The sequence below is a fragment of the Parasteatoda tepidariorum genome, chromosome 7 (assembly GCF_982258835.1).
Source record: "Parasteatoda tepidariorum strain Cologne lab strain chromosome 7, Ptep-v5.0, whole genome shotgun sequence".
Classification (NCBI taxonomy): domain Eukaryota; kingdom Metazoa; phylum Arthropoda; class Arachnida; order Araneae; family Theridiidae; genus Parasteatoda; species Parasteatoda tepidariorum.
Genome location: NC_141761.1, coordinates 38,981,775 through 39,008,387, shown reverse-complemented (window position 1 = coordinate 39,008,387; position 26,613 = coordinate 38,981,775). Strand labels below are relative to the sequence as shown.

General features: G+C 27.9%; 1 protein-coding gene across 1 annotated transcript; it reads right to left on the bottom strand.

The window, feature by feature from the left end:
* Positions 1-3,144: 3,144 nt before the first annotated feature.
* LOC107447045 (gamma-aminobutyric acid receptor subunit alpha-2) lies at positions 3,145-22,963 on the bottom strand. Its single transcript, XM_087168656.1, has 10 exons — positions 22,841-22,963; positions 22,614-22,706; positions 20,013-20,095; positions 19,865-19,932; positions 18,148-18,377; positions 16,519-16,601; positions 12,836-12,994; positions 7,779-7,963; positions 6,552-6,710; positions 3,145-3,487 (listed from the first exon to the last, which is right to left on the bottom strand). The coding sequence occupies exons 2-10, from the start codon at positions 22,682-22,684 to the stop codon at positions 3,200-3,202; spliced, it is 1,326 nt and encodes a 441-aa protein (XP_087024782.1). The 5' UTR covers positions 22,685-22,706; positions 22,841-22,963; the 3' UTR covers positions 3,145-3,199.
* Between the last annotated feature and the right edge of the window lie 3,650 nt (positions 22,964-26,613).

Sequence of the window (26,613 nt, the reverse complement as noted above, 5' to 3'; positions counted from 1 at the left end):
GACTCTATTTGCGTGTTAAAGTGCACTAGGAATTTAATTTTGCCGGCAATGCCAAGAGCCAATAATGCACTCCAGGGATCTTTTACATGCCGCATAATCAGACGACATGGCCGCTGAGAATTTTCTGAATCCCGAAAATCCGGTGTCTGGGCCGGGGATCGAACCAGCGGTCTTGGGCTCAGAAGGCCGACGACAAACCAACTGCGCCACCCAGTAATATTTTAAGTAATATTTTTAATTATGGATAGCAAACTTGTTGTTTGTAAAAAATACAATTTTCTGCACCTTTGAGTATTACCAGTGGTTTATTAAATGTAATTTAAAATTTTATACAAAATTAAACCTAACAATATGTCTTTAAATTATTAGTTTTGATCTAATAACAAACTTTAGTAAGCAAGATGAAATAATAATTTTTCATTTAAACTGCAAAACCACTTATTTTAAATTTTATCCATAACCCGTTTTTATTATAAACCCATTTTTGTAAACCCTCTAATAATTAAGCTTTTAATGATAAACTTTCTGGTAAGTGCTTATTTATACGGATTTCGTACAGCTCTTATAAACTGCTCTCATATGAGAATTTTCCTCTAAATTCATATTTCGAAATCAAAATCCAAGCAATACTTAAACTAAAAAAGCGAGACTTTTTAATACGATTATTAATAATTGTCTCGAGTAAGGGGCATTTGGAAAAAAGAAAAATATTTAAAATCTATTAATGTAATTTGGATAACTGAAAAAAATTTAAGAAAGCTGTTTCATACATTCTAGGTTAAGGTTCTAATGTGACCGCTCGAAATTTTAATGTTTGCAACTCCTCAATTCTGTTTATAAATATATTTTAAATACCCTGCTTTTTCCAGATTTTATTTTAGTCTCGCATCTATTTTTTAATATTAATATAGTTTCTTGTCGATATGCGTGTATTTCCCAAAATTTGTCATGTTACCTTACAAATTAATAATTTTTGGTCTTGCGACGTTGTTAATTAAATCCAGACTTCTCATATAGTAACATAGTTTAACAACTAACGATTTACGCATAACAGTTCATAATTAGCTAAAAGTATAATTAACTAAATAAAGGCAAAACAAAAATGTGTCCATAGAGTTATGGAATGCAATGACAAGGTATCTACATCTAATGGTATCTCATAATAATAGGCATGTATTTTATTTTTGCTTTTAAAATGCATCTAAAGTAAACATTATTTTTAAAAGCATGAAAAAAAGAGATCTAAATATTCACAGTATCTATTTCAGGCAATATTAGTGTTAAATATTCATATGTTTCTTAAAAAAAATCAGATTTTGAAAATTGTAGCAGTTATGCATATCACCTTCATCAAGTTATTTAGGCTGCATTATGTCAAACAAAACACTGTTAATTTCCTAATTAAACATTAATTTCCTCACTATGACGTTATTTCTTGTGGAACATTATGTAAATTAATAAAAAATAAAGATATATTCTTGAATAGAAAGAGTTGCATCAGTTAATCAATAATTTGTGCAATTTTAGCACAATTACGTTTTCCGTGGCTCCATTCTGCTTAATAAAGAGTCGGCCATGTCTCCTATCACGCAGCACGCTATCGAAAACTTTTGTAGATTGTACCCCTAAGATCAAGAAACTAATAATAATTTTTCAAAAATGTTTTTATTTAAAACGAAAATGCTGCAAGTAAAAGGACATTAAGTTTGACTGCAAAGAGAACGAGATAAAATTGAAATTTAGGTTTGTTTATCATTATATTAACATAATTTCATACAATTATACTGCATATGATCACGAAATTTTGGTATTAATATATGCCATTATTCTACCTTATATTTTTTTCAGCTCATTCGGTGGAAAATATTTCTTTTCCGTATCGTTGACCAAACTAGCAATTTAGATTACAGATTCTCAAACTTTATCAGTCACGAAGCATCTTTGGAAATCTAAATTTAAGGCCGAGCTTTAAATTTTATTTCTCAGCAATATATTGTATTCAGTAAATTTTTTTAAACGACAAAATAGCGTTATTGTGTTCTTATTTAGGCTATCAAGGCATTAGGTTTCACCATTAAGAAATACTTTTGGAATAATTTCCCAATGCACGAAGCAAAATCATAGTTAAAAACTGAAATTATAGTCATGTAAAAATGGCAGATCTATAATTGACATGTTGTTAATGTGGAGCTATTACCTATACCATAAATTTTTACTTGGTTACGCTAAACACAAATTTGACTAGAAAAATATTTTTTTTTTGTACAATGGGGTTATCTTTGCCTAGTGTTCGATTTATATTATAAAGGGTTGCTTTTTATTAAAATTTCGTTTGCCAAATAATAGACGAAAACTAACTTATTGAATACTGAATATGGTTATAAACATATTCATATAAATATATTGTTTTTTTTTCTTACACGTCGGAAGCATAAAAATCATATAACTCATATATTTTTTTCACGGAAATATATTTGTTTAAATTTGTTTCATTAACTTTGTTTTTGCATTTTTAAACATGTGTCCTAACTTTTTGCGATGAATTGAGTACTCTGAGAAATTCAGTATAAGAGCCTCTAATATAGATCAATGAGCGTTACTAAAAATGTTTGGAAATAATTTTACCCAAATAGAGCAGTGTTTCCCAAAGTGTGGTACGCGTACCCCTAGGGGTACGGGAACAGTTTCGCGGGGGTACGCGTTCTTATGCGAAATATCTTGCAACAAACGAAAATTTCAAAAAATTTTATTTAAAAACAAACCTAGTCATGAAAATTTACGATTACGTATTTTTCTATTGGCTATTTTTTGTGGAGTTACCAGTTAATAATGAGTGGTGTCAACAGCCAGGTGTGAGTTTTAACTTTTGTGCAATTTTTTATAGTAAAAAATACATTTATTTTGTTATTAGTGCTACACAGAATTACAAAAAATTTAGGAAGGGTACACAAAAGTCATAAGTTTGGGAAACACTGAAATAGAGGAACGGAGAAAATATACATTATTTCGCTTAATATCTAAAAATAGACGCTTATTTCATTGAAACTATTTTGTCACCATTTTCTTCAAAAATATTAAATAAGGCTAAGACAACTCCTTTAAAATTTACTTTTTGATTGTTAAATAGAATTGAAATAAAAATATATGCAACTACTCAAACTTTATTTAGGTGAAATGAATTCCATTTTACTTATGAAATTTATAATTTATTTAATCTTGTGTTATAAATTGATAAGTAATAAGTCCAATATACTGAAGCAAATAGGAAAAAACTAAACGGAAATAAGAATTTGCTGTAATTATCAGTCAGAGAAAACCCATTTCTTGCGGAAGTTAAATGTGTTTCTTCTGATTTGCTACTACTTTGACTTGAAGGCCGAGAAGAAGTAGAGATTGACCCTGCATTTTTTACAACAAGCCACTTAGCATTTTCGGATTCTTTCTTATTCCTATTATTGTCAACAATCTGGGTTACCTCTTTTGATTTCTGCAATAAAAATAATTTCAATTAATAATACTTTAACACAAAAAACTATTGTAAGTATATTTTTAAACTCAATTGCCTTATTAAATTGTTAATTTCATGAATGTAAGGAAAAAAGTATTCTTTTGAAATCTTCGAAAATATTGTAATGAGTTATTGATATATTCCAATCTTCTGAAAAAAGACAATCATCTTTTTTGAAATATTGCATTCAATTAGTTCTTAATCAGAGAAACAAAAATATAATTAAAGACCTGCAAAAAAAGTGTGTGTACAAGTAATAACTATACACAAATATAGTGAAGTTTCTTCCTTAATATTAGTCTATTACTTGACATTTAGGTCAAAAAAAACTTTCGTTTTTGAAATAGATATTCTATTTTCCCAATAACTTTTTTCCATACATCATCTGCATTTTCCCCCATAAAGCCACAGACTTGGGCATCTTTACAAGTTTACCTTATTTAAATTCATCTTCAATTATTCATTGAAATAATTAAAATAGCCATCTTTTACTCACGTGCGGAGAGTTTTAACACTAGATAATGCAAAAATTAAAAATAAAAATAATAAATTAATTAACCAAGATAGAAATGTACTTTTTTCTGTATGCCACTTATTAAAAGAGTTTTTATTCCAATTAAAAAAAAATTTATTTCTACTTATGTTCCAAATCATTTCATTTTAATTCTTATTCTTATCAAATTTCAAGCTTTTGTATTTAAAACTGAAAAATTCTTCATAAAAATTATGCTATCCTTATCACCAAATGAAACTTAGTATGAATCAGAATTTCGACTACATTCCGAGTAGTTAGAGTACTCATATTCCAGCTGGAGCTAATGACTGATGATAATAGAAGCTACAATTATTTTCAAAAATTAATTAAAATTTAACACTAATTAAGCAAAATTACTAATTCAAATCTAAAAGTAAAAAGTGATAAAAATAAAGTAATTTTTAGAATTAAGTTTTAAAATTTACTAAAATGTATAAAATCTTTAAAATAATTTAGTCAAACCAAAGACCGAGAATTTAGGGTGCATCACTAATGTAATAAACTTTTGTCACCTTCAAAAATCCCCCACTTCGTCTTTAAAAAGTGATGACCCCTTACAAATTTCGTCTGGCAAAAAAAAACAATTATTTTCTCCTCAACTAATACTGGGGAATAAACTCTTGGTCCCTTTTACACAAACCCTTTCTCCTGTCTGATTCTTGTATGGGGAATAAATTTGAAATAATTTTTGCTCTTAAAGCTTAAGAGTTTCAAGAGTAAGAGACTCTTGGTCCCTTTTACACAAACCCTTTCTCTTGTCTGATTCTTGTATGGGGAATAAATTTGAAATTATTTTTGCTCTTAAAGCTGCAGAGTTTTAAGAGTAAGAGACTCTTGATCCTTTTTATACAAATCCCTTCTCCTGTCTGATTCTTGTATGGGGAATAAATTTGAAATAATTTTTGCTCATAAAGCTTAAGAGTTTCAAGAGTAAGAGACTCTTGGTCCCTTTTATACAAACCCTTTCTCTTGTCTGATTCTTGTATAGGGAATAAATTTGAAATAATTTTTGCTCTTAAAGCTGCAGAGTTTCAAGAGTAAGAGACTCTTAGTCCCTTTTATACAAACCTTTTCTCCTGTCTGATTCTTGTATGGGGAATAAATTTGAAATAATTTTTGCTCTTAAAGCTTAAGAGTTTCAAGAGTAAGAGACTCTTGGTCCCTTTTACACAAACCCTTTCTCTTGTCTGATTCTTGTATGGGGAATAAATTTGAAATTATTTTTGCTCTTAAAGCTGCAGAGTTTTAAGAGTAAGAGACTCTTGATCCCTTTTATACAAACCCCTTCTCCTGTCTGATTCTTGTATGGGGAATAAATTTGAAATTATTTTTGCTCTTAAAGCTGCAGAGTTTCAAGAGTAAGAGACTCTTGATCCCTTTTATACAAGCCCCTTCTCCTGTCTGATTCTTGTATGGGGAATAAATTTGAAATAATTTTTGCTCTTAAAGCTTAAGAGTTTCAAGAGTAAGAGACTCTTGGTCCCTTTTATACAAACCCTATCTCTTGTCTGATTCTTGTATGGGGAATAAATTTGAAATTATTTTTGCTCTTAAGGCTGCAGAGTTTTGCTTGAATGACATTCTTAGTTTTTTTTGTTTTCCGTCCACATGTACAAGTTTAAAAACGTTGCATATAAATGTTGCAACAAATTTCTAGGGAAGGTAAGGCTCATCATCAGGATTAAAATTGCAAAAAAAACCATGCCCGAAACTGTCGTCATGCGCGGGTAAGGACGCTTCCCTGATACGACCTGTTTAGAAGCATAGTTCGAAATAGAAAGCGGCTTTAACGGCAGATGGTGACAGTTCCGGGCATGGTTATCTATACAATTTTGTTTCTGATGATGAGCCCTAACTCCTCTAGATGTTTATAGCAAGATTTGGTGATCTCCTGTTATGTATAACGTTTTTAAACTTGTACGTTTTGAAAAAAGAAACTAAAATTAACATTTTAAAAAACCGTAGTTTGGAGAGAGAAACCGATTGCAGATTTTAAATCAGTGACGTGTGACGTAAGAATATCCAAAATCTGTTAAGAAATCGCATGCACCAGAATGCGAAAAATAATTTGTTTCCCAGTGTAATCTCTTAAGAACAAAAAACAAATTGTTTTCTCCTTCATTGCTTCTCTGCGTTTGAAAAATATTTTTCTTATTTTTGTTTATTTTAAAGTGATAATACTTATTTAAATTTGAAATTTTCTTACAAATAACAGTACATATGTGGAAAAATCACTTACTTTATTCGATAATTATTTTGCTAGTCATATAATCTACATTAAAATTATGACATCAGAATTGGTTTGTACATCAGAATTGCGTAGCAATGGCAGAAAGTGGATTACTCTACGTCAATCTTAGATTGCCAGACTTACCACTAAATGTCACCATCATATGGAGGAATAAGACGAAACCAATACCATATTTTTCTGACTATATTTTATTTTTACATATCAAAAGGAATTTTTTTAACTTCTGTAATAGCTATTTTTTAAAAAAGTTCACTTACTACCTTTCCTCGGCAACTGAAGCTTTTCCCAAAGCACATATTGTAACTTATGGCAAACTCAACTAGTGTAGAAAACACCATAAATATACATACAAAAAACCATATGTCCATAGCCTTTAAATAATTTACAGCTGGAAGTTGTTGTCTGTATTGATACACCTGTAAAACAAAGCGTCATAAATTATTACTATTTATCTTTTCTTTTTTCATATAAAATAATACTGCTCTGCATAATTTTTCGAGTTGGCCCTTTTGACTGTTTTTTTATAAATATGAGGATCTATGTGTTTTTGTAATACCCATTCAGTTTTACATAAATATAAAATTATTTTCTGATTGAACTGCTATGACTTTTGCTAAAATTATCAAGGGAGAAGCTTCGTTTACTGAAAAATATAAATTTATGAAATAATCTGACTTGAAAGAATTTATTCTAACTCAAAACTGAAATTATTTTCTTCATACAAAAAATATTATAAACATGTAAATGTTTATTAAAAAATAAAAATTCCTTATTTCAACACTATATTAGGACAAATGGATGCAGTTATTTACGTTATTTTTAGATGCATACCACATATAAAAACAGCTTAGAAACGTGGATTTTCTGATTTTAAAATGAGCGTAAAACGGACCTTCAGTAGAGAGAATATTTCACTTGATACTTAATTAAGGATACATTTGTTTTATGCTTATTATTACGTATCGTGTTACGTCCGTAACAACTAGCTTTTAATTTTTAAAAAATTGTTTTTTTAAAAATAGTCAACAAAAATAGCACACTAACATTAAGTCAGTAAATATAAATAACACCAAGTGATATTCTGACAAAAACTATTTGAACTGTTTGATATTTTTAAATTTAAATTAAGATGCATTTAAAGTTCGCAAACATGGCACTTCTGTTGGTGGAATATTCTAAAACTTTTCATTAAAAACTTTAAATAATATTCAGAAATGTTTCAACCAAGTTTATTTTCCAAATTCATATATTTTAAGAGTAAAAGTTTCAAAAAAAAATTTAGAAAATTATATCATAAATTACGTTAAATTATGTATAACTAACCGTAACTAAATTTACGTACAATTTAAGAATTTTTTTTTAGTTTATTAATTTTGATGTACTATATCTCACACAGAGAGTAATGTTTGAAAAAAAGTGACTAATTTATTTAAATATTAAGTATTGCTCCTTTTTTGAGAAAAAATTATGAACCTAATTATTACCTGAGTAATAAGTGTCAGAAGTGATGTAACACAGAGAGCTACTCTTGCAGGAACTGCGTCTACTTGCAGCCAAAAACCAACAAAACTCATGATCACAATCATAGTAGAAGGTATGAATGTATTAATAACACTTCCACTCAAAAGACGAATCAAAGTAAACTCGGCAATCAAACTTGTATAGTTACCTATAAAAAGTATAAACTTAAAAATTTAAAGAAATACAGACACACATACAGCATTTAAATATATATATATATATATATATATATATATATATATATATATATATATATATATATATATATATATATATATATATATATATATATATATATATATATATATATATATATATATATATATATATATATATATATATATATATATATATATATATATATATATATATATTTATATATATATATATTTATATATATATATATATATATATATATATATATATATTTATATATATGTATATATATAAATTGTTTTAAATTATAAATTTTGCAAAAGCTAAGCTAACAGCTATATTTTAACTTCTTCAGGACCGTGATCACAAACACGTTATCACGTGATTTCCTCCTCGTGGTTCACGGTATCATATATGAAACGATCTTTTTCTACTCCAGTGGCACAAAATCATGCTGACATACTACATTCTTCTTTCGCAGGTACTATACTGGTTAATTAGGGTACAAAGAAATTAGAAATTTAAAAAACGTTATTGTTTCGAACTAATTGCTTTGATACTTTTAAGATTGTTAAGTTATCGAAGTTTAATGCTGTACAAAATTTACACGAAGATGAACTTGTAATTTTTTTTTAATATGGACTTTTAAAGTCATTTTGTTATATCTCAAAGCATTTTTTTGCAATCGGAAAATATTTTTTATTTTTAATAATTTTTTATGTGTTGGTTTATTACGTTTTCGAAATTTCTGCACACACATAAAACACTCCATTCAAAAATATCAAAAATATTTAAATTGCTTAGTATTGGTTCTGTTTTAATCATTACCAAATATATCATATTTTATACCTACATTAGTATATATTACATTAGTATTGGTATTTATTGCATAACCCTTCAACATTTAAGTGTTGTGAAAAATATATTTGTCAGTAACTACCAACTGAAGCCGAAATTTTAAAAAAAAGTAGAATTCTTATCAGAACTTGATATTGATTTTGGAGCGTAGTCATCTCAATCTAACCTTTAATTTACTGCTAAAATATTTATTAGTGAAAGAACAAATTTCTTTTAATTCTCGTTAATTAAAATATTAATAAACTATCGTTGCTGCCACTGGAAAAAATATTTTGTGAATCTACGGAATATGTAGAATTCTTATCAAACCAGCACCAGTGACTATTTTTTGATCAAATAGAGCCATTAGCCAGCAAATATAGCTGATTTTATCTTTGAATATATGAAAAATTGAATCCTTGAATATAAAACAATGGCTAACGTTTAATCAATCAGAAAATTCTTTTTTATTTTTTGCTCAGCCCATTCAAATGGTTCGTCATAGAATGTTCTCATGTCGACAGTGACCTTCCTCGTGCTTTGAACTATCAGTATGCCAAGTTTCACAGCTTTCGGTCGGTTGGTTTAGGAGTCTATGAAGGACAAACACACGCACACACGACATTATTTTTTATATAGATAGATAAAATTTACTTCGTTCATTTCAATTCTTTTTCAAATATAAATAGCTGCTAAATATAATAACCGGGAAAAACACAATAACTTTGAGTTAATGGGTCACACAAGATTTTATTTATTGTCTTTTTGTGTTGAAAAGGAGCAAAACTTTTTTAAATCATATATTTCACTTTAGTACCATTTCTTAACATCAAATGAAGTAACTTACCGGAAGTATACGTCACGGTCTAATTTCTTAATATTCGAGATCTACCTGATGTCTTCGTAGAAGTTCAGATAACAGATGTCTGTTATTTTTGGATTTTTTTATTTAAAATAGGTTTTTTTTTAAATAAATATTTAATAATGTGAGGTATTTTTCTCTTATTGTAAATTACAGAAATTATTGATTAATAATCTTCTATGTTTATATAGGTAGAAACATGGAAATTTAAATAAATAAATATTTAATAATACAACGTATATCTCTCCTTTTGTTATTTTCAAAAACTATTGATTAGTACATTTCCATATTTATAAAGGTTGCTTTTAAAATTAGTAAGATACAAATTATGCATCTGTGTATAACAATGTTAAAAAAGATAGCGTGATTTAAAATCATCATTAAAGCTTCGAATTACTTTTCAATACTTTTTTACATACATAAATATCGCACCCGTGCAACAATAGCAATAACTCGAAGAAAGAAAAATTTCGAGATGCACAAAAATATGTCCCCAACTGCTATTGATTTATCAATAAGTCATTAAGTTGAAAGCGACATTTTAAGAAAACTTAATTCACTAAAGTTGAAACAACTTGCGTGATCGATAAAACTTATTTTTCTATACCTAATGGTAGTTTTAATTTTAAAAAAAAGGAAGTTAAGGTTAATAGTCTTAGTCTAGTTAATAGTCTTGCCAACAATATTTTATAATGCAGTTTCAATTTGAGTACCACATCGAAATACCGGTGCTTAAAAATAAGATCATTTTCTAGTGTGGGTCAATTATCTTCAAAACTACAGGATATATGATAATTTTTAGGAAATACGTTGAGCATACGTTGAGCATACGCAAGAGCATACGTTGGTAAAATGCAAATAAAAGTAAGAGATTCCTCCCCGTTCTTGCTAATGCTCACCTATCCCCAGAACTGCTTATAGATTCCCTTGCGGATTGCTTCGCTGGCTCATTGTTACGTCACTTCCGTCTAGCTTCGTATATTGTTCGGAAAACTTATTTTTAGAATAAAATTTTGGGTCATATAACTTCTCGCTATACAAAATTTTAAGTGTATATTTGATTTATCGTTACCCAACTCTAAATATATACATTTCTATATTAATTTGAAATTCCAAAAAGTTTAAAAAATTTTCTGGATTACATAAGTGTTTAAAATGACAACAGTTACAAGTTCTCTTTTTAATCGCAGAGCTGTAAAATGTATAAGGACCAAAGAAGAGTATAAGAATAATCATAAAAACGGTTTAAAATTAAAGTGGTATTCGATATTTGAAATAAGTTGAATAAAGTTGTAAAATGTTTAAAAATATTAAAAAGATCACACTAATAAAGCAAGCGAAAAATAAGGTATTGTGCAGTGTAAGTAAGGTATTGTGCAATTAAATGCCTGAAAGAGATTATTCATATTATAGCAGCATATGTGCATGCAAAAAAAAAAATTTCAATAGAATTTTTAAACTCGCCTTGCAGCTCTTCGTTGCTATTTCAACATGTAAAAATGAAACCATTTAGATTCAAAGGAATTCGTTTCTGCTTTTTACTAACACGTGAAAAAAAAGTTCCGTGATTTTCTTTATTTATTTATTAAATGCTCGGTTTTGTAACCACGTACACATAAGCGTTTTACATAATATAGATACTTCTTTAGCAGGTAGCGTGATACTCGTCTAAACTCGGATGGTTTGAAACAGAGGTCACAGAATTAAACAAAAAATGGGTTACTGAGAGTTTTAGAACCCTCTTACAGGTCTTACAAAGTGGTTAATTGCTGCAAATAAAGCAGTTTAGAAGTTCCAACAGCAAATGTTTCCAATATTCCAGCTACGCTCTTTTCTGCCCCTAGAAGGTTTTCAAAGGGGAGTTGCAAGTTATAACTCCCAAAATATCTCAAATATGCTTAATAAGGTTTATGTTGAAATACTTGGCTGCCCAGTCCCTCTGGTAAATATTTTCCCTTTTCAAAAATTTGTCAACCAGATGAGCTCACATTGTCCTTATCATCCATTAAAAACTAAGACATGACTAATTTCACTCTTAAGAAGCAAGCATTGGTCTTCAAATCATTATCCGTATACCTCAAACCAGCTAAGAGTCTCTAAAACATGAAAGAGTGTACGACCATTCTACTCAAGGCATGCCCAGACCATCAAACCACTGCTCTTATATTCATAAATTTCTCATATTTCAGGGCAGATAGTGAGTTCTTAATTTTAATGGTTCTAATATTCGCGTAAAAATAGGATCTAGGGGTCCACTCTCTGCTCCCCAGTACTCAATATATTGAGCTTTTTGTCATGACATGGAGTGATGCGTTCTAGAATTTAATAGTCTCAGCAGGCTTCGCATTGAATGGCGGCACACCTCTTCATGTTTGAAAATGGTACTTTTTCCAGTTCGAAAGTGAAAACATTAGTCCTTGAGCCCTATGTTTGTTTCGCATATGTACCTTGTTTCTCAATCAATGGCGACAAATTGAGAACACATCGAACACATCTGATCGACTATTTTCTGGAATGTTCAGCCAAGACTTCAGATCAGAACATAAAAGAGCATATTTGAGAACTTGAGAGGTTCCAAGAAGAGCAAGTTAAACAAGTAACAAGTTAAACAAGTAAACGTTCCTGAACAAGTAAGAGCAATTGAAACTTCGATATGATTTGATATTCGATTTATTTCAATATGAGATCGTGTGGCAAGACCTGCATGTTTAAAAGAGAAGCTATATACTATCTAAAATAATTGTTTGTTCTTTTTTATTTTGTAACCTTGGATCACACCTTTTGACCTCTTTGAGTATTACGCTAGATTGGTGAATGTGCTTTATAGCTGTATAGTGATTATTTTATTTGAATCATATGATTTGTATTTTATTTGTGGTATATACTTGTATTATCTAATCTACGTTACATACCAAATTTCATTAGAATCTCCATTAAATTCCTTCAAATCAGTTCTATGTAATTTCATTTTATAAACTATTGAGTTTAATTTTCAATAGGTATGATATTCAGGGAGTTGAATTTATCAGTAACGAACAGAAAATTAATTGTTTCCAATAATATTTTTAAGAAGCATTTTAACAGAAAAATAAATTAAAAATAAAATTCAACCACAAAAAATACATTTTTACAGTCCTACATTGTGAAAAAATTGGCGTTACATACCTTCAGACAAAGTTTCAGTCATGAAATAAGCTTTTGGTTTGCTTACGTGAAATAATAGTAGTTCAGGCTGTCTGATCATTTCACAAGATTTGTACGCATTTTTGTATGGACTGTTCTCATTACCAACCCAACTCAACTGTGACACGTCATCAGAAGTCACTGAAATAGAATCCATGCAGCAACAATAAATATCAGAAAAAAATATCTACTTGTTGTCATTCAGTACAGCAACGATGGGTTAACTTTTTCATCGAATGATCTAATAATAAATGTAAAAAATTTATAACCGGAGAAGTTTATGTGTTTAACTCTAGTAAAATATTATACTAAGGAGGAACCCTTCCCGGTTACGTTTTTGAATTTGAATCAATTATCCCTTTTAGTTTTTCTTGTCAATAAAATTCAGATTCTTAAAGACTCTAAAGCAGTTTTAATTATTATTCGGCTTAAAATTAAGAATAGTTAATGTTTTTATTTTAAAAGAACATTTTGTGGATTTTTTTCAAAACTGTAAATTTCATGTCAGATGGAATTTTTTATTTGGAATTTATTTTCTACCTTAATCACCTAATACATCTATACATACAATCTACCTAAATAAACCAGAATACATATACTTTGCTTTTGTCAATTTAAATGATATAAGTAGCATTTTCCTTAAAAAATTTCCAAAAAATAATTTCTTCAATAAAATTTCGGTGTCTTTTATTAATTTTTGTAACTTCCATGAGTGATAGCAAATATTTTTTTCTAAAAAAACTGTGCAGCTCTATTCAAAATTAGGAACTCTTCATAAATTAATAAAAATGGACCACTATTGTAAGAAAGTTTTAAAGATTTTATATTATATCAACTTTAAGGGTAATGACACTAAATATCTTTTCAAGTATTGTTTTTCTCTTAACTGTGTTGTTAAAATCTATACATATTTCTTTGCTAGTTTTGCAATTCCCTATACTATCACCTTGCTATTTCTTATACTACTGACGCTTTTAATTTTCGCAAAATCACAAGCGTTTTTAAATTTGAATTTGCTTTTACTTTATAAGCATAAGTCAATTTTAGAGAAATTAATCAATTCTAACATACTAACACACTACTACTTCTATAAATCTCGTATTTCCTTAAAAGTTTTTAAATTCACATTGATTTCAGATAGTTTATTTTATTTGCTCTCAAGAGGATCCATCAGTTATCAATTTAAAATGTTTGAATTTCAAAACATGTACAATAAATATCTATAAAACTTTTTGTGTAGCATTTGAAGTAATTACATATAGAAACATTAACAAAACACTTTAGAGTGGCATTTTCCTCTGAATACTAGTAAAAATTGTTTTAATATTTTTATGAATCCCAGTTCAACACATATCTACCACATTTAAATACTCAATATACTTGCCACCCTCAGTTTTGGCGAGATTATAACTATAGTCCAGTTTTAAGCAGACTGTAAAAATTTTCCGTTAAAAAAATTCAATAATTCTGCAGCTTCCCTGCAAAAAAGTTTTGTTCTCTAAAACTACAGCAATTTACAATTAAATTAAATTGTAATCCGTCAAAATGAGACATTTTTTTTTTGTTAACAATTAAAATCTGAAACCATTCGTATAGATTGCATCGATTGGGTACATATTTTTTCAGTTTTGAATATGAAAGACTTTGGTAACAAAGCAGCAGCGAGTAATTCGATGCATTGAAACAGATGCCGACCGATATGTTTGGTATGCAAGAACTTGTCCTTATACCAGGAAAGCCTAGTGTTTGAGTCCCGCTTCGGGGCGTCTAAACTTATCGATGGAAAAAAACAAAAATTCACAGTCGATTCTTTCAACACCTCAAAAATCGCGCGGAAAATCACACAAACAATGGAATAATTGAAATCTAATCAAAATTTTATAAATCTGTCTCACTATTCAAACCAGAGGGTATACACAGCTACTTTCATGCTAAATTTCTCAGTTATTCCGTGATTGGCCGGAAATATCTGATACGTACAAATATTATCCGTAGTGTTTTGTAACAGAAATTTTTTGTCAATGTGCTTTTTTCCGTAAAAAAAAAAAAAGATAATCTCTGACAACTTTTCTGCCATAAATTTTACGCAGTTTAACCGAATTTTTTTCACAGTGCGTAAACGAAAAACAACACAAAAACTCCCACATAGAATTAGTAGACGTTTTCAAAACATATCAAATGATTTAAAACCTCTCTTTGATATAATGTGACGTTAATAATTTCAGTTATCAATAAATGAGTATAAATATCTTACAATAGAAATCTTTCATTTATTCCAAAGAGTGCAAAACGTATATGCCACGGTCGAAAAGGATACAGAGGGTTCATATTTATATTCACGGTTTTCAAAAATTTATAGCAAGAAAACGATGAAGGGGTAAAAAATCTTTTTGAAAATTCTGGAGATAGGACATATATTTTTTTTCTAGAATTTCATGTTTTAGTTCAAAACTTTTTCAACAAACAGTGAAATGAATAGCAAACATTTTTTATCAGAAAGAAATAATTCAAAATCATATCACAACATGTCAGAGCGTCTGATAGTAAACGTTTTGAAAATTGAGTAATGCGTTTTTTTTTTCCTATTAAAAATTCTGATTTGATTTCCATTTACTTTTCTTTTTTTGATTTGCGCGCTTCGTAAGTACAGACGTGACAACCAGAAAAATATTAAATTGAACCCAGGAATTCTAGAATGAAAATTTATTGTTCTTTGACGTGAATTTCTGAAATTTGTTTTTTTTTTTAAATTCTACCAGTTTTTCTGTAAATTTTTAAAAACCGTCAACTTAATTTAGGACACCCCGTAAATATTGCGTTTAGGAAAAAGTTTCATCAAGCATCAGCTGTGATTCACTACCGGGTTCAAAACTAATGTAACCATTATTGGTTATACTATTATTTATTCATTTATTTATTTATTGTTAAAATTAACTTTTTAAGAAATGAAATTTCTGTCCGATTATCCAAATTAAAAAATTAAAACAGATATACATTTCCGATAAGGAGACATTCCTTGAATATTTTTAAGAAGAAATTTATTTTTAATACAACATAATTTTAACATGCTGCTAAATTTTTTGTAACAAAATTTCAATCCAATGAAAAATGTTAACTCAATTTTACATTAAAAAGTTGTACCAACAAAAGTGGAAATTTTTAATCCCAGAAACGTAATTTAATTTTATTTAAAGCCACAATTATATTTGAGATTAAAGTAGAAATGTTTGAATTATGTATGAAGCAAGACATCTGAGAAATGCTTTCCGTCCTTTCTTTTACTTTGTTGGTACATTTTCATCTTTTTAATTAAACTTCTAATTATGGTTTCACATATTTGTAACTGGATTTTAGGCTCCTTCTCATCTGAATATGGTGAAATTAGGGGCAAAAATTTTTTATTTCGAAAAAAGTATTAAAAAAACGTCAAAGACATTAAATCACTCTATCTACTGATGACCATTTTAAGTTTTTTTGCCAAAAACGGTAATTGTTTATAAAGTCAATAAACTAATTATGACCTGATTATGCCTCCAGGTTAAATTCCACTCTAAGAAAAAAATAATTTGTCACTACATGTTTTCAATACCTAACTAAAATATGCATATTTCATGATAATAAACATATTTTATACTGAATTTTATAAAAATATGTTTTATACTTACGTAATGAAATGAGAAATTTACATTTCTGAATATCAAAAGGGTAATCTTGCAAATACATTGGGCAACTTGCCCGAAACCAATATCTGAAATTATAATTTTCTTTCATCAGTAACTACTGTTTAAAAACAAAACTTTTTTGGCACGAAAAAAGAACAATTTATGATTATTTATTCATAGTAGTTTCTTGCGTGCTCTATTCACCAAAAGAGCATAAGATAAAAATAAGTTACTTTTTTACGAATTTTTCAATAATGCATTTAACAGCAGAAATACCAGAATCTTAGTCATTGTTTATAAATATGTAGGTTTTATTATTCGTTTCAGATATTTAATCTATTGTTATTAAAATAGTTATTCTTTCACAATTATTGGGAAAATATTGTATGCTGACAAATAAAACCCCAAATTTAGTTTAATTTTCTCTTAGCGTGTCTTATGAAAATTAAATCAAACTGATTCAGAATTGATTTTGACGGAAAAGCAATATTTAAAAAAAAAATGCTTAAAATTTTCATTTTCTTCAAACAGTCTTCTCTTAAGTGCTTGTGAACATGTTTTTAAAACAATAAATTTCTCAAATATTTAGAATAATCAAAAATATTGCACATTTTCCACAAATCTTCTGATACCTTTGAATTTAAATTAAAATATTTCACCTGAAATTCAGATCAATAGTCATTTTTTATACCCAATTACTCGCAAATACTCAATTCTTATACCCAATCACTCAATTATACTCAATTTTTATACAAAAGCAAAAAACTTTTTTACCCTTCAACCATTTACAAACAATATTACTTTATTTGAAGCTCCTTTCGCTACAAGAATATATAAATAGGAAATAACAATCAACACATTTCAAGTGCTCAAAAACAGGGGTACGTTTTCAAAATTTGCCAGACGTGGAGGAGAAAAAAAAAGTGATTAGATGTATAAAATGAAAACTTGCCATATCTATCGCGTCATTTATTAAGAATTTGAGAAATCATCGATCATTGACATTTATGGAATCGTTGGCATAAATTCAATTTCTACAATATTAAATTTATTTTCACCCCTTTTACATCAGGTAATCTTAATGGTCTGCAATCTGTTTTTTTTTTTTTTTTTTTCTTTTTTTCTTCTTCATATGAATGCTTATTTTCTGTTAACTACATTAGTTCCTCCCTACCTCTCCATAACTGGTGGAAATGGATTTTACACTGATGGATTTTACCCTCCCGGCAACTGAGGTTTTCTGTTCTATTTTTCATTTCCGTCTCGGCTACAGTGGATTTTTCTAATTTTGTTTCTCACTTTTATTTTTCCCTTTTTTCGTTGGCAACTTTTCATTTTATACTTTCAATCACTTTTGTTTCTTCTCATTCATGTCTGGAAAAAATGGGCACCTGTTTTCGAACTCCTGAAACATGTCGACTGTTAACTACTTTTTTATATTTTTGAAGCAAATGAAGTTATTAATCTAGTAATATCTTACCGCTTTAGTTTTTAATCTAGTAATATCTTACCGCCATTAGGGATTATTTATTTAATACTTACAAGCAAACTTCATAAATAAACTGAATTTTGTTATTTTTATCGCTGCATGCAAAAATAATTGCAATTGAACGAAAGATGTCATGCATTTACCTCTTCGATAAATAAATGGACCCATCAGATAATACTTTTAACAAAGTACTGGTGGATTCTTTTTCAAATGTTTTTATTTCTTTTGCTGTTTCATAAAATATGTCTGGTGTCCAGATATAATTAGTGCAACCTTCGTATAATATAGTTGCTTTCTTCTGACTCTTAAATTCTTCTAGATTTAGTCTGGTATCATTCCAAATATTTGTAACGAAAACGTGCAACAAATAATCCTAAAATAACAACAAAAAATTACTTCCACTCAAACATATTCATTTAATGTAATAGTGGGAGTAATCGCATCAGGTGCACAGAATTAAAATATAGATCATAATTACCCAGGTATGTAAATGGATACACTATCTGTAATTTTTAATTGTTCTTAAAATGAATTTTAAAAAAAGTAAACAAAACTTATACTTGGCAAAGAAATCTCCTTTATCCTTTTTCCGATTAAGCTCTAATCAATTAAAGAAGATTTTAAAAAATGTATACAGTGGCTCTCAAAAGTGTTAGTACACTTGCGACTTTCTACAAAATATGGTTCTACACGGTAATTAAAATGAATATTTTAGTATGAATATTTAATTACTAGATTTATGTTCTGTTTTCAGCAAATCTGCATGTAATATTTTAAAAACAAAGCAAATTATTATTTTTTAGAAATCTATAATCAAAAAGTTTACATTCCATCTCACAAATCGTTCACTTATAAAAAATCTCCACCTATTAAAATATATTCTACTTTTTGTTAAATAAAAATTTAGTAGAGCATCATTTGTCATCCTTTTTAAAGTCTGCAAATAGACTTAACTATTATTTATTTATTTATTTGTAATTTCTGCTTCAAAACTCATCTTTTTTTTTTCATTCATACAGTTTTCAGTTAGTTTTTCGTTTTAATGCCATTTTACTAACTTTCAGTTATCTTCAAATATATTTTATTGGGTTTAAATATGGCAATTGAGGCAATGCGTTAATAGCTGGTGGTCAATTATCGAGACACCAGATGCGAAAGTTGAAAGATCTGAGCTTGCGATGTTGTGTCTTCGGATCATCCTCAGGAATATTTTCCAGACCATCGCCAATAGCCCATTGCGCAGCTCTAGTGCGACGTAAATAAAGTACCCACCTATAGCTTTATTTCTTTTATTATCTTCATCACCCGAAGTGTTTTCAGCGTCCTGTATTTCCTAATTTGTTACCATGGGCTATTAGAATAAGATACTCTCATTTTCGCATAGTATGCATAGTTCGCATTTTTACACCTATTCAATTGGTGGAAAATTTGCTTTTCTTAAAATTTTGAAGATCAATTGGAAAAAAATAGTTTTTTTCAAAAATTTCAAAACTAATGCTAAATTTAAGTGACAGATATCTAAATTTCGGTATTTCCAATCCATTTCTAATATTAAATTTTTTTTTCCTTTACTTGCTCCTTATCGAAGTTTTTACAATTTTATTTTTGACAAAAATTCTAACAAAGGTTCAATTGAACACTCTATATAAACTGAAAAAATTACATATATGATCTGTAAAATTATACTAAATTACTAATTTGCAATAATTTTCTCTCAATTTTTTAATAAAGCGTAATTTATTTAGACCACTTGTTATTCATGAAGCACTCAAAGTACATTTAGCTCGAAAAACATTTCTCTAGGAAACTCGATTTTCGATATTCTGAAATTCTAGGCAATAAAATTAAAAATTTACGAACCATTTTTCCTTCATTTATTTCTCCAACGTCTATAACTTGAAACCAGGTATAAATAGTAGTGTTTTTATCTGAAATTAATTATAAGCATAAATTACTTAGTCATTTTGTAAACCTAAAGTAAATAAAATCAAATTTTTTAAATAATTACCATTATTTTTTGGTGCAATGTGTACTTCGTAGTTGTCTGGTACAATGTGCCCACATAACTCTTGACATGCGACATTACAGACACTAAAAAGTGAATAAATAACATCATTCTCATAACATACATATATATATATGTTACGGTGAATGACCGAAATCGGTGGTTGTTGACTTCCCCCTGTGAATGTTGACAATCACATAGTCGCTTTGGTGAATGTCCGAAATATTTATTACATTCGATTTGATATGAAATTATTCGTGGATATAATTACATTTATTCGATATTTTAATACTTACTGTCGATAGATCAGAAGAAACATCAGTGTTTGGAGTATCGGACCATACATTTACATTTGACCGGTATACATTTGCTCGGTATGACCTACGCTGATGTTTTTTTAAGGTTAAGTGCCACTGCCCGGTATACCCTACACTGATGGGTTTTTTTAAGGTCAAGTGCCATTGCCCGGTATATATTTGCCCAATACTCCAAACACTGATGTTTCTTGTAATCTAGAGTCAGTAAGTATTGAAATATAGAATAAATGTAAATATATCAAATAAATATAATAATATCAAGGAATAAATTAATATAAAATTGTATCTAACAAATATTTCGGACATTCACCAAAGCGACTATGTGATTGTTGACATTCTCCAGATTTCGGTCATTCACCGTAACATACATATATATATATATATATATATATATATATATATATATATATATATATATATATATATATATATATATATATATATATATATATATATATATATATATATATATATATATATATATATATATATATATATATATATATATATATATATATATATATATATATATATATATATATATATATATATATATATATATATATATATATATATATATATATATATATATATGTATATATATATATATATATATTTTATTTATATATTTTATTTATATATATAAATATATATATAATTTATATATATATATATAAATATACATATTTATATATATATATATATTTATATATATATTTATACATATATTTATATATATGGGTCATTCTCACAAAAACAGTCATTTTCATGTCCCCAGTATATTTTATGTTTGTTTTACAGCTTACGAAAAAGAAAAATTCAGGGAAAGTGTCCTTCAGAATGCAAGCTAACAAAAGAATAAAAATAAAATTATCAATTTTTATTTTTTATTTATTTTAGGTAATTAAAATATACCAATATGTCATTCCCTCACTTGTCCCCACTGCTGATTTAAAAAAAGAAAAAAATTGTTTCTAAAATCAAAATTTTTTTTTTATTAATTCGTGTTTTTTATTTCAGAATACTGAAATATAGAATTCAGAAAATCAATTTTAAATTAAATTTCTGATAAAAATATTAACACAGCACTATTTTAAACTTTGTCCCCAGTGTTTCGCGTCATTCTCTCACAACAATGTTCTTATCACCTGCAATCTTCTTAGAATAAAAATATTTTAATAAAAACTTCAGAAGTTAACAACTGGCATCATAGAACAAAATTGCAGTATGTTTCCATCTTCAACTTATAGAAACTTTGTTGTGGAATAAATTTGAATGAATCAAACCAGGTAAAATTTTTTACAATTGTCATTCCCTCATGTCATTTTTTAGAGTAAAATAAAATACAACTTCATCGAGAAAGTGGATAATTATATGTTGCTTTCTTGTGTGAATATAATTGTATGTGATTGGCTTCAGAAATTAATTAGACTTTAACTGTTATTTTTAAATTTTATTGAATTCGTCATTCCCTCACTAGTGTATGAAGTGAGGGAATGACGCTGAAGTGAGGGAATGATTCAAGATGAGTGTATTATCAAATTTTTTTTGTTCAACCGTGCCAGCCAATTTTATTTCCCAAACCTGTAAAAACTATTAAATATATAAGACTAAATTATAATAAATATTAGATATGCTTAGTATGTTATCATTTTCAAACTTTAGGTAGATGTAACTTAGATAAAAACATGTATTAAAATAAAATATCATTCCCTCACTATTAGTGTCATTCCCTCACTTTTTAAATAGTGAAAATAATTAATTTACTTATTAATTAATTTGAAAAATAAATTAAAAAATTAATTAATTTATTTATTAAATTAATTAAATTAATTAATTAATTATTAATTATTATAAATTAATTAATTATAAATTAATTATTTAAAAATTAATTAATTTAAATATTAAGTATAATTTATAGGATATATACTTTCTTTATAATGACATTACATATTTCGATTAATATAAAAAGTTTCAGAGCTTTTTATTCACTTTACTTTTTTGGGATTTTATGAGCTGAAAAATGACAGTTTTCGTGAGAATGACCCATATATATATTTATATATATAAAATAATCTGAATTTGGTAATTTAGTTAATAAAGAGAAAACTTTCTTAACCAAATTCTTCCTGGTAATTGAAATAAGGGAAGAAATATTTCGCTGATTGTTAGATTACTGCGCAATTTTGATAGCTTAAGCATGTCTTCATATAAAGTTTTTTTTTATTACGCTGATACACTTTTAAGAGTTAGAAATATATTGTAAGAGTCATAAAAATACTACTACCTTACGCCTTTTCTGAAACTGATTATAAATAAAAAGAGCAAAGTCCAAATGAGTGAACGAAGAGCAACCATGGAACTCTATATCGGTTACAACCTAGAAATCAAAGACGCTAGCAGAGTTACAAAAGCACTAATATTCAAATGAACAAAATTTTTGAACATTATTTAAATTACTGTCATTTTCTTCCACCCGCATTCTATTGTAAAAAAAAGTTTAAAGGGACTTACTCGGTTGACCATATCATTAAAAAGAGAAAACACGAGAGGTGTATTCGAAGCGTTTCTGTAGCTGACGCCGATTAAAGTTAGGATAACTATAGATCAGATGTATTCGTGTTGCTTTGATGATGAAAAACACGCATTAGTTAAAATCTGTTGCCATAAAAGGAATCGAGAAAAATTGTTCATTGAGCTTTGCTTAAAATTTTTATTTTGCCTCAATGTCAAGAGTATTTTCCTCGCATAAATCAATTAAGTAAACAGAAAAATTCCGTTTTCTCAAAAAGTTTTAAGCACGCAAGGATAATGTTTATTATATTCTGTGAAAGTTTTTTATTGATATGCTACGAGTTTGTACAATAATTAACATTATTGATAACTTCAGACTTATATATATATATATATATATATATATATATATATATATATATATATATATATATATATATATATATATATATATATATATATATATATATATATATATATATATATATATATATATATATATATATATATATATATATATATATATATATATATATATATATATATATATATATATATATATATATATATATACACACCAGGGCTGTATTTTAAGTAAGGGCCGTTCTGTTGTGTACACTAATAGATGACGCATGTGTAACAAATGCTTACATCGTATCCTGGCATTCCTTGGAAACAACTGTGCTCAGTTACAGCTGTATAGGTACCTTGTACGGTCAGTCCTGTATCTTCAAGTTTAACAAATCATCAGCAGCGTATGAGATACGGTTAATGATGCGTTTTTAGTCGGCAAAAAACCTGTCTGTTGCAAACATTCACCGGCAGATTTGTGCAGTTTACGAAACTTCCTACTGACATGCTGACAGAAATTTTTTTTACTCCGTCATAATGACTCTCTCTACAGCTCAGTCAAGAGATATATTGGACTCTTTTGGCTGGGAAGTTTTTCACCATCCCTCATTACAGGCCATATCTTGCGCTAAATGTTTTTCATCTTTTCCGATGTTTCAAACATTATTTTGGCTGCAAGTAGTACAACGATGACGAAGACGTAAAAGCGGTCATGACCTCTTGGTTATTGAAGCAGGTTTCAAGTTACTATGAAGAGAGTATTCTAAATTTGGTTGTAAGGTATGATAGGTGTTTAAGCAAACTTGGCAACTATTTTGAAAGAAAGAGATACCTACGTAAAATCAAAAAATAAATTTGCTTCATGAAAATTTTCTTTCGCCTTGTTTTTATTTTCAATTTTCCCTTACTTTAAAAACAGCCCCCATATGGATGCACGTAACATAAACAAATAATTATGTTATAAAAGATTTGATTTCAAAATTTTTGAAAATTTGCAAACTCGTAAGTAAATACAGTTATACAGTTTTTAAGAAAAAATAAAACTGATAAAACGACACAAATTCTAAATAACACGCAAAGGGCTCGACTGTATAAAAAAAAAGATATTGTTTAAAGCATAAATGTAAATGGGTGTGTCCTTATGACGTTACGAAACGAAATTTATTTCGAAAACATAGATGTTGATATGAATTGCTTATTTTTCTTTAAATATTGTATCAAAACATTGAAAAAAAGGAATTCGAAATTAAATACTCCAAGGTGGCCATATTGTTTTTATAAAATAAAAAAAAGCATGGTAGGAACATGAAGTTGACGAGTCTTCACACAGTAAAAAATTTTATTAATATCTATTATCTTAAATTAATGTCTTTACCCTAAAAGGAGTAGCAACTAATTTTACATAAAAATGGTGTTGAACTACAAAAAAATCAAGGACAGTTCCCTCTGCAGTGAACACCAAGAATCACTACTTCATGTAATGTAACCGCCATTATTTTTGTTATTCAGAAAACACTAAAATTTTTAATTTCAGATAGATATGAAACACGCAAGAGTCAGTAAAGTTGTTTTTGCTACACAATATAAAGCAAGAATTATTAATTTGCGATGCATATTTGCAATATATCTTAAAATAAAATTAGTTTTTTAATCAAACATACACACAGCACAGAGAGACCATTAATGAGAATTCGAAAGAGGCTTAGCAAAACCGAAGCGAAATGAAATTAAATATTTTAAAATTTTTCAATTTAATTAACAGATTTATATAAATCACCTTACGAGATCCTAATTTTCTTAATTACACAACAAAAAACATACATCCATTTGCATATATAAACAAAATCTGTTGTATAATCAACAATATCTATAATATTTATATGCATTTATAAACAAAAAAAATCGATCGCTTGAGGAATTGTCTGACGCCAACATTGGCGGAAAAAATTCATGATTAGAGCGAAAACATGTGATATTAGTAAGTATAAGTTTTCTCATTTCTTAAAGTTTAATTTTAATTACATACTTTAAAGTGTATGTGAACGCTTGATTCGGCATTAACTTAAAATGCCACACCGAGGGTGTGCGGTATTGGTCCTTGTTAAATTGTTCTACCGTAAAGTGCTCGACTTCGCGTGCAGGTCGTCGGGCTACCGAAGCAGGGGTGCCATCCCCTCTGCAGAGGATCAAAATTGTGATGGCATGTCTTCGGATCATCCTCAGGGATATTTCCCAGACCGTCGTCAATAGCCCATTGTGCAGCTCTAGTGCGATGTAAATGAACTACAACAACATAAAATGCCACACAATTTTTAGAATTTCTCTGTACGAAAATCGGATGCACATGAAAAGTCCTTTTAAAAATTTAGACTTTTTTTTCATTTTTAAAAGAATTGCTTTTCTTTTACAATAAGAAAGGAAATGATTTTAATTTAAGACAACAGAAAAAATATTTAGTTAAATTTTATCAAGGTCTAGTAATAAAACTTAATTTTATTTTACAAATTTATAGTTACTTCATTAAGCTAATCTTTTTTACCAGTGTACTTACTAGTTTAAACTGGATAAAACATTAGTTAGTAGATGTTTTGAATTCAGATGCTAAACAAAACAAAACAGAGCATTAATAATAATAATAATAATTGCAGGATGAATAACCCTGCAGATGGTAAGGAAAAAATGAAATCTGTTCATTTCAATACAGCAAATATCGCTTTAAAAAATAAACTCTAAATATTATATATATTCACTATTAATCAATATTATTAAACTCTTTAAAAGTTAAAGCTTCTATGAGAGAAACTCATTACCATACTACCTTTATAATTAAAACAGATATAAAAGGGTATTATTAACTAAAAATATTCATAATTCTATCTAAGTCGGCACCAATTTAGCCAAATGCTTGAATTAAGATTAAAAATGATAAAGTTTCAATAAAAAGTTTTCAAATTTTATTTTGTTATCAAATAAATTTATAATTGTAAAATACAAATGTTACTGACATCAAGAGGTGACCTATTAATATCAACTTTTCTTTTTAAAAAAATAGCAGATTCTAAAAATAAATTCTTGCAAAATTCCCCAGAAAAAATATTTTTTTTTTACTTCACTCTACACCTATGTATATGAGTGGATTACAAATCTACAAATGGCCATAGTAAAATAATTTATTTACGTAATACAAGATCTCATAGTTCAGTGATAGATAAGTCTTCAGAATACAAAGTAAAATTACTATTTCTAAAATATTTACTTAGTTTAGATAAAGCACTGTTGAGTAGAACTTAAGTTGTGTAGAATTAGTGTAAATATTTTACAAAAACTCTGAAATTTTTGCCTGATTGAAAACCATTCAATTAAATATACAAATATGAAATAAAAGTTAGCATGTTTCGAGTATGTCAAAAATACGGGCTCAT

Bases quoted from the DNA above. Each gene is read 5' to 3' on its own strand.
- LOC107447045 (XM_087168656.1), bottom strand. From the start codon at position 22,684: ATGGTTGCTCTTCGTTCACTCATTTGGACTTTGCTCTTTTTATTTATA. The intron at 12,995-16,518 runs GTAAGTATAAAA...ATTCTATTTCAG, and splicing joins TAAATTTCTCATTTCATTAC to TGACTTCTGATGACGTGTCA. The intron at 6,711-7,778 runs GTAATAATTAGG...TTTGTTTTACAG, and splicing joins TTCTGACACTTATTACTCAG to GTGTATCAATACAGACAACA.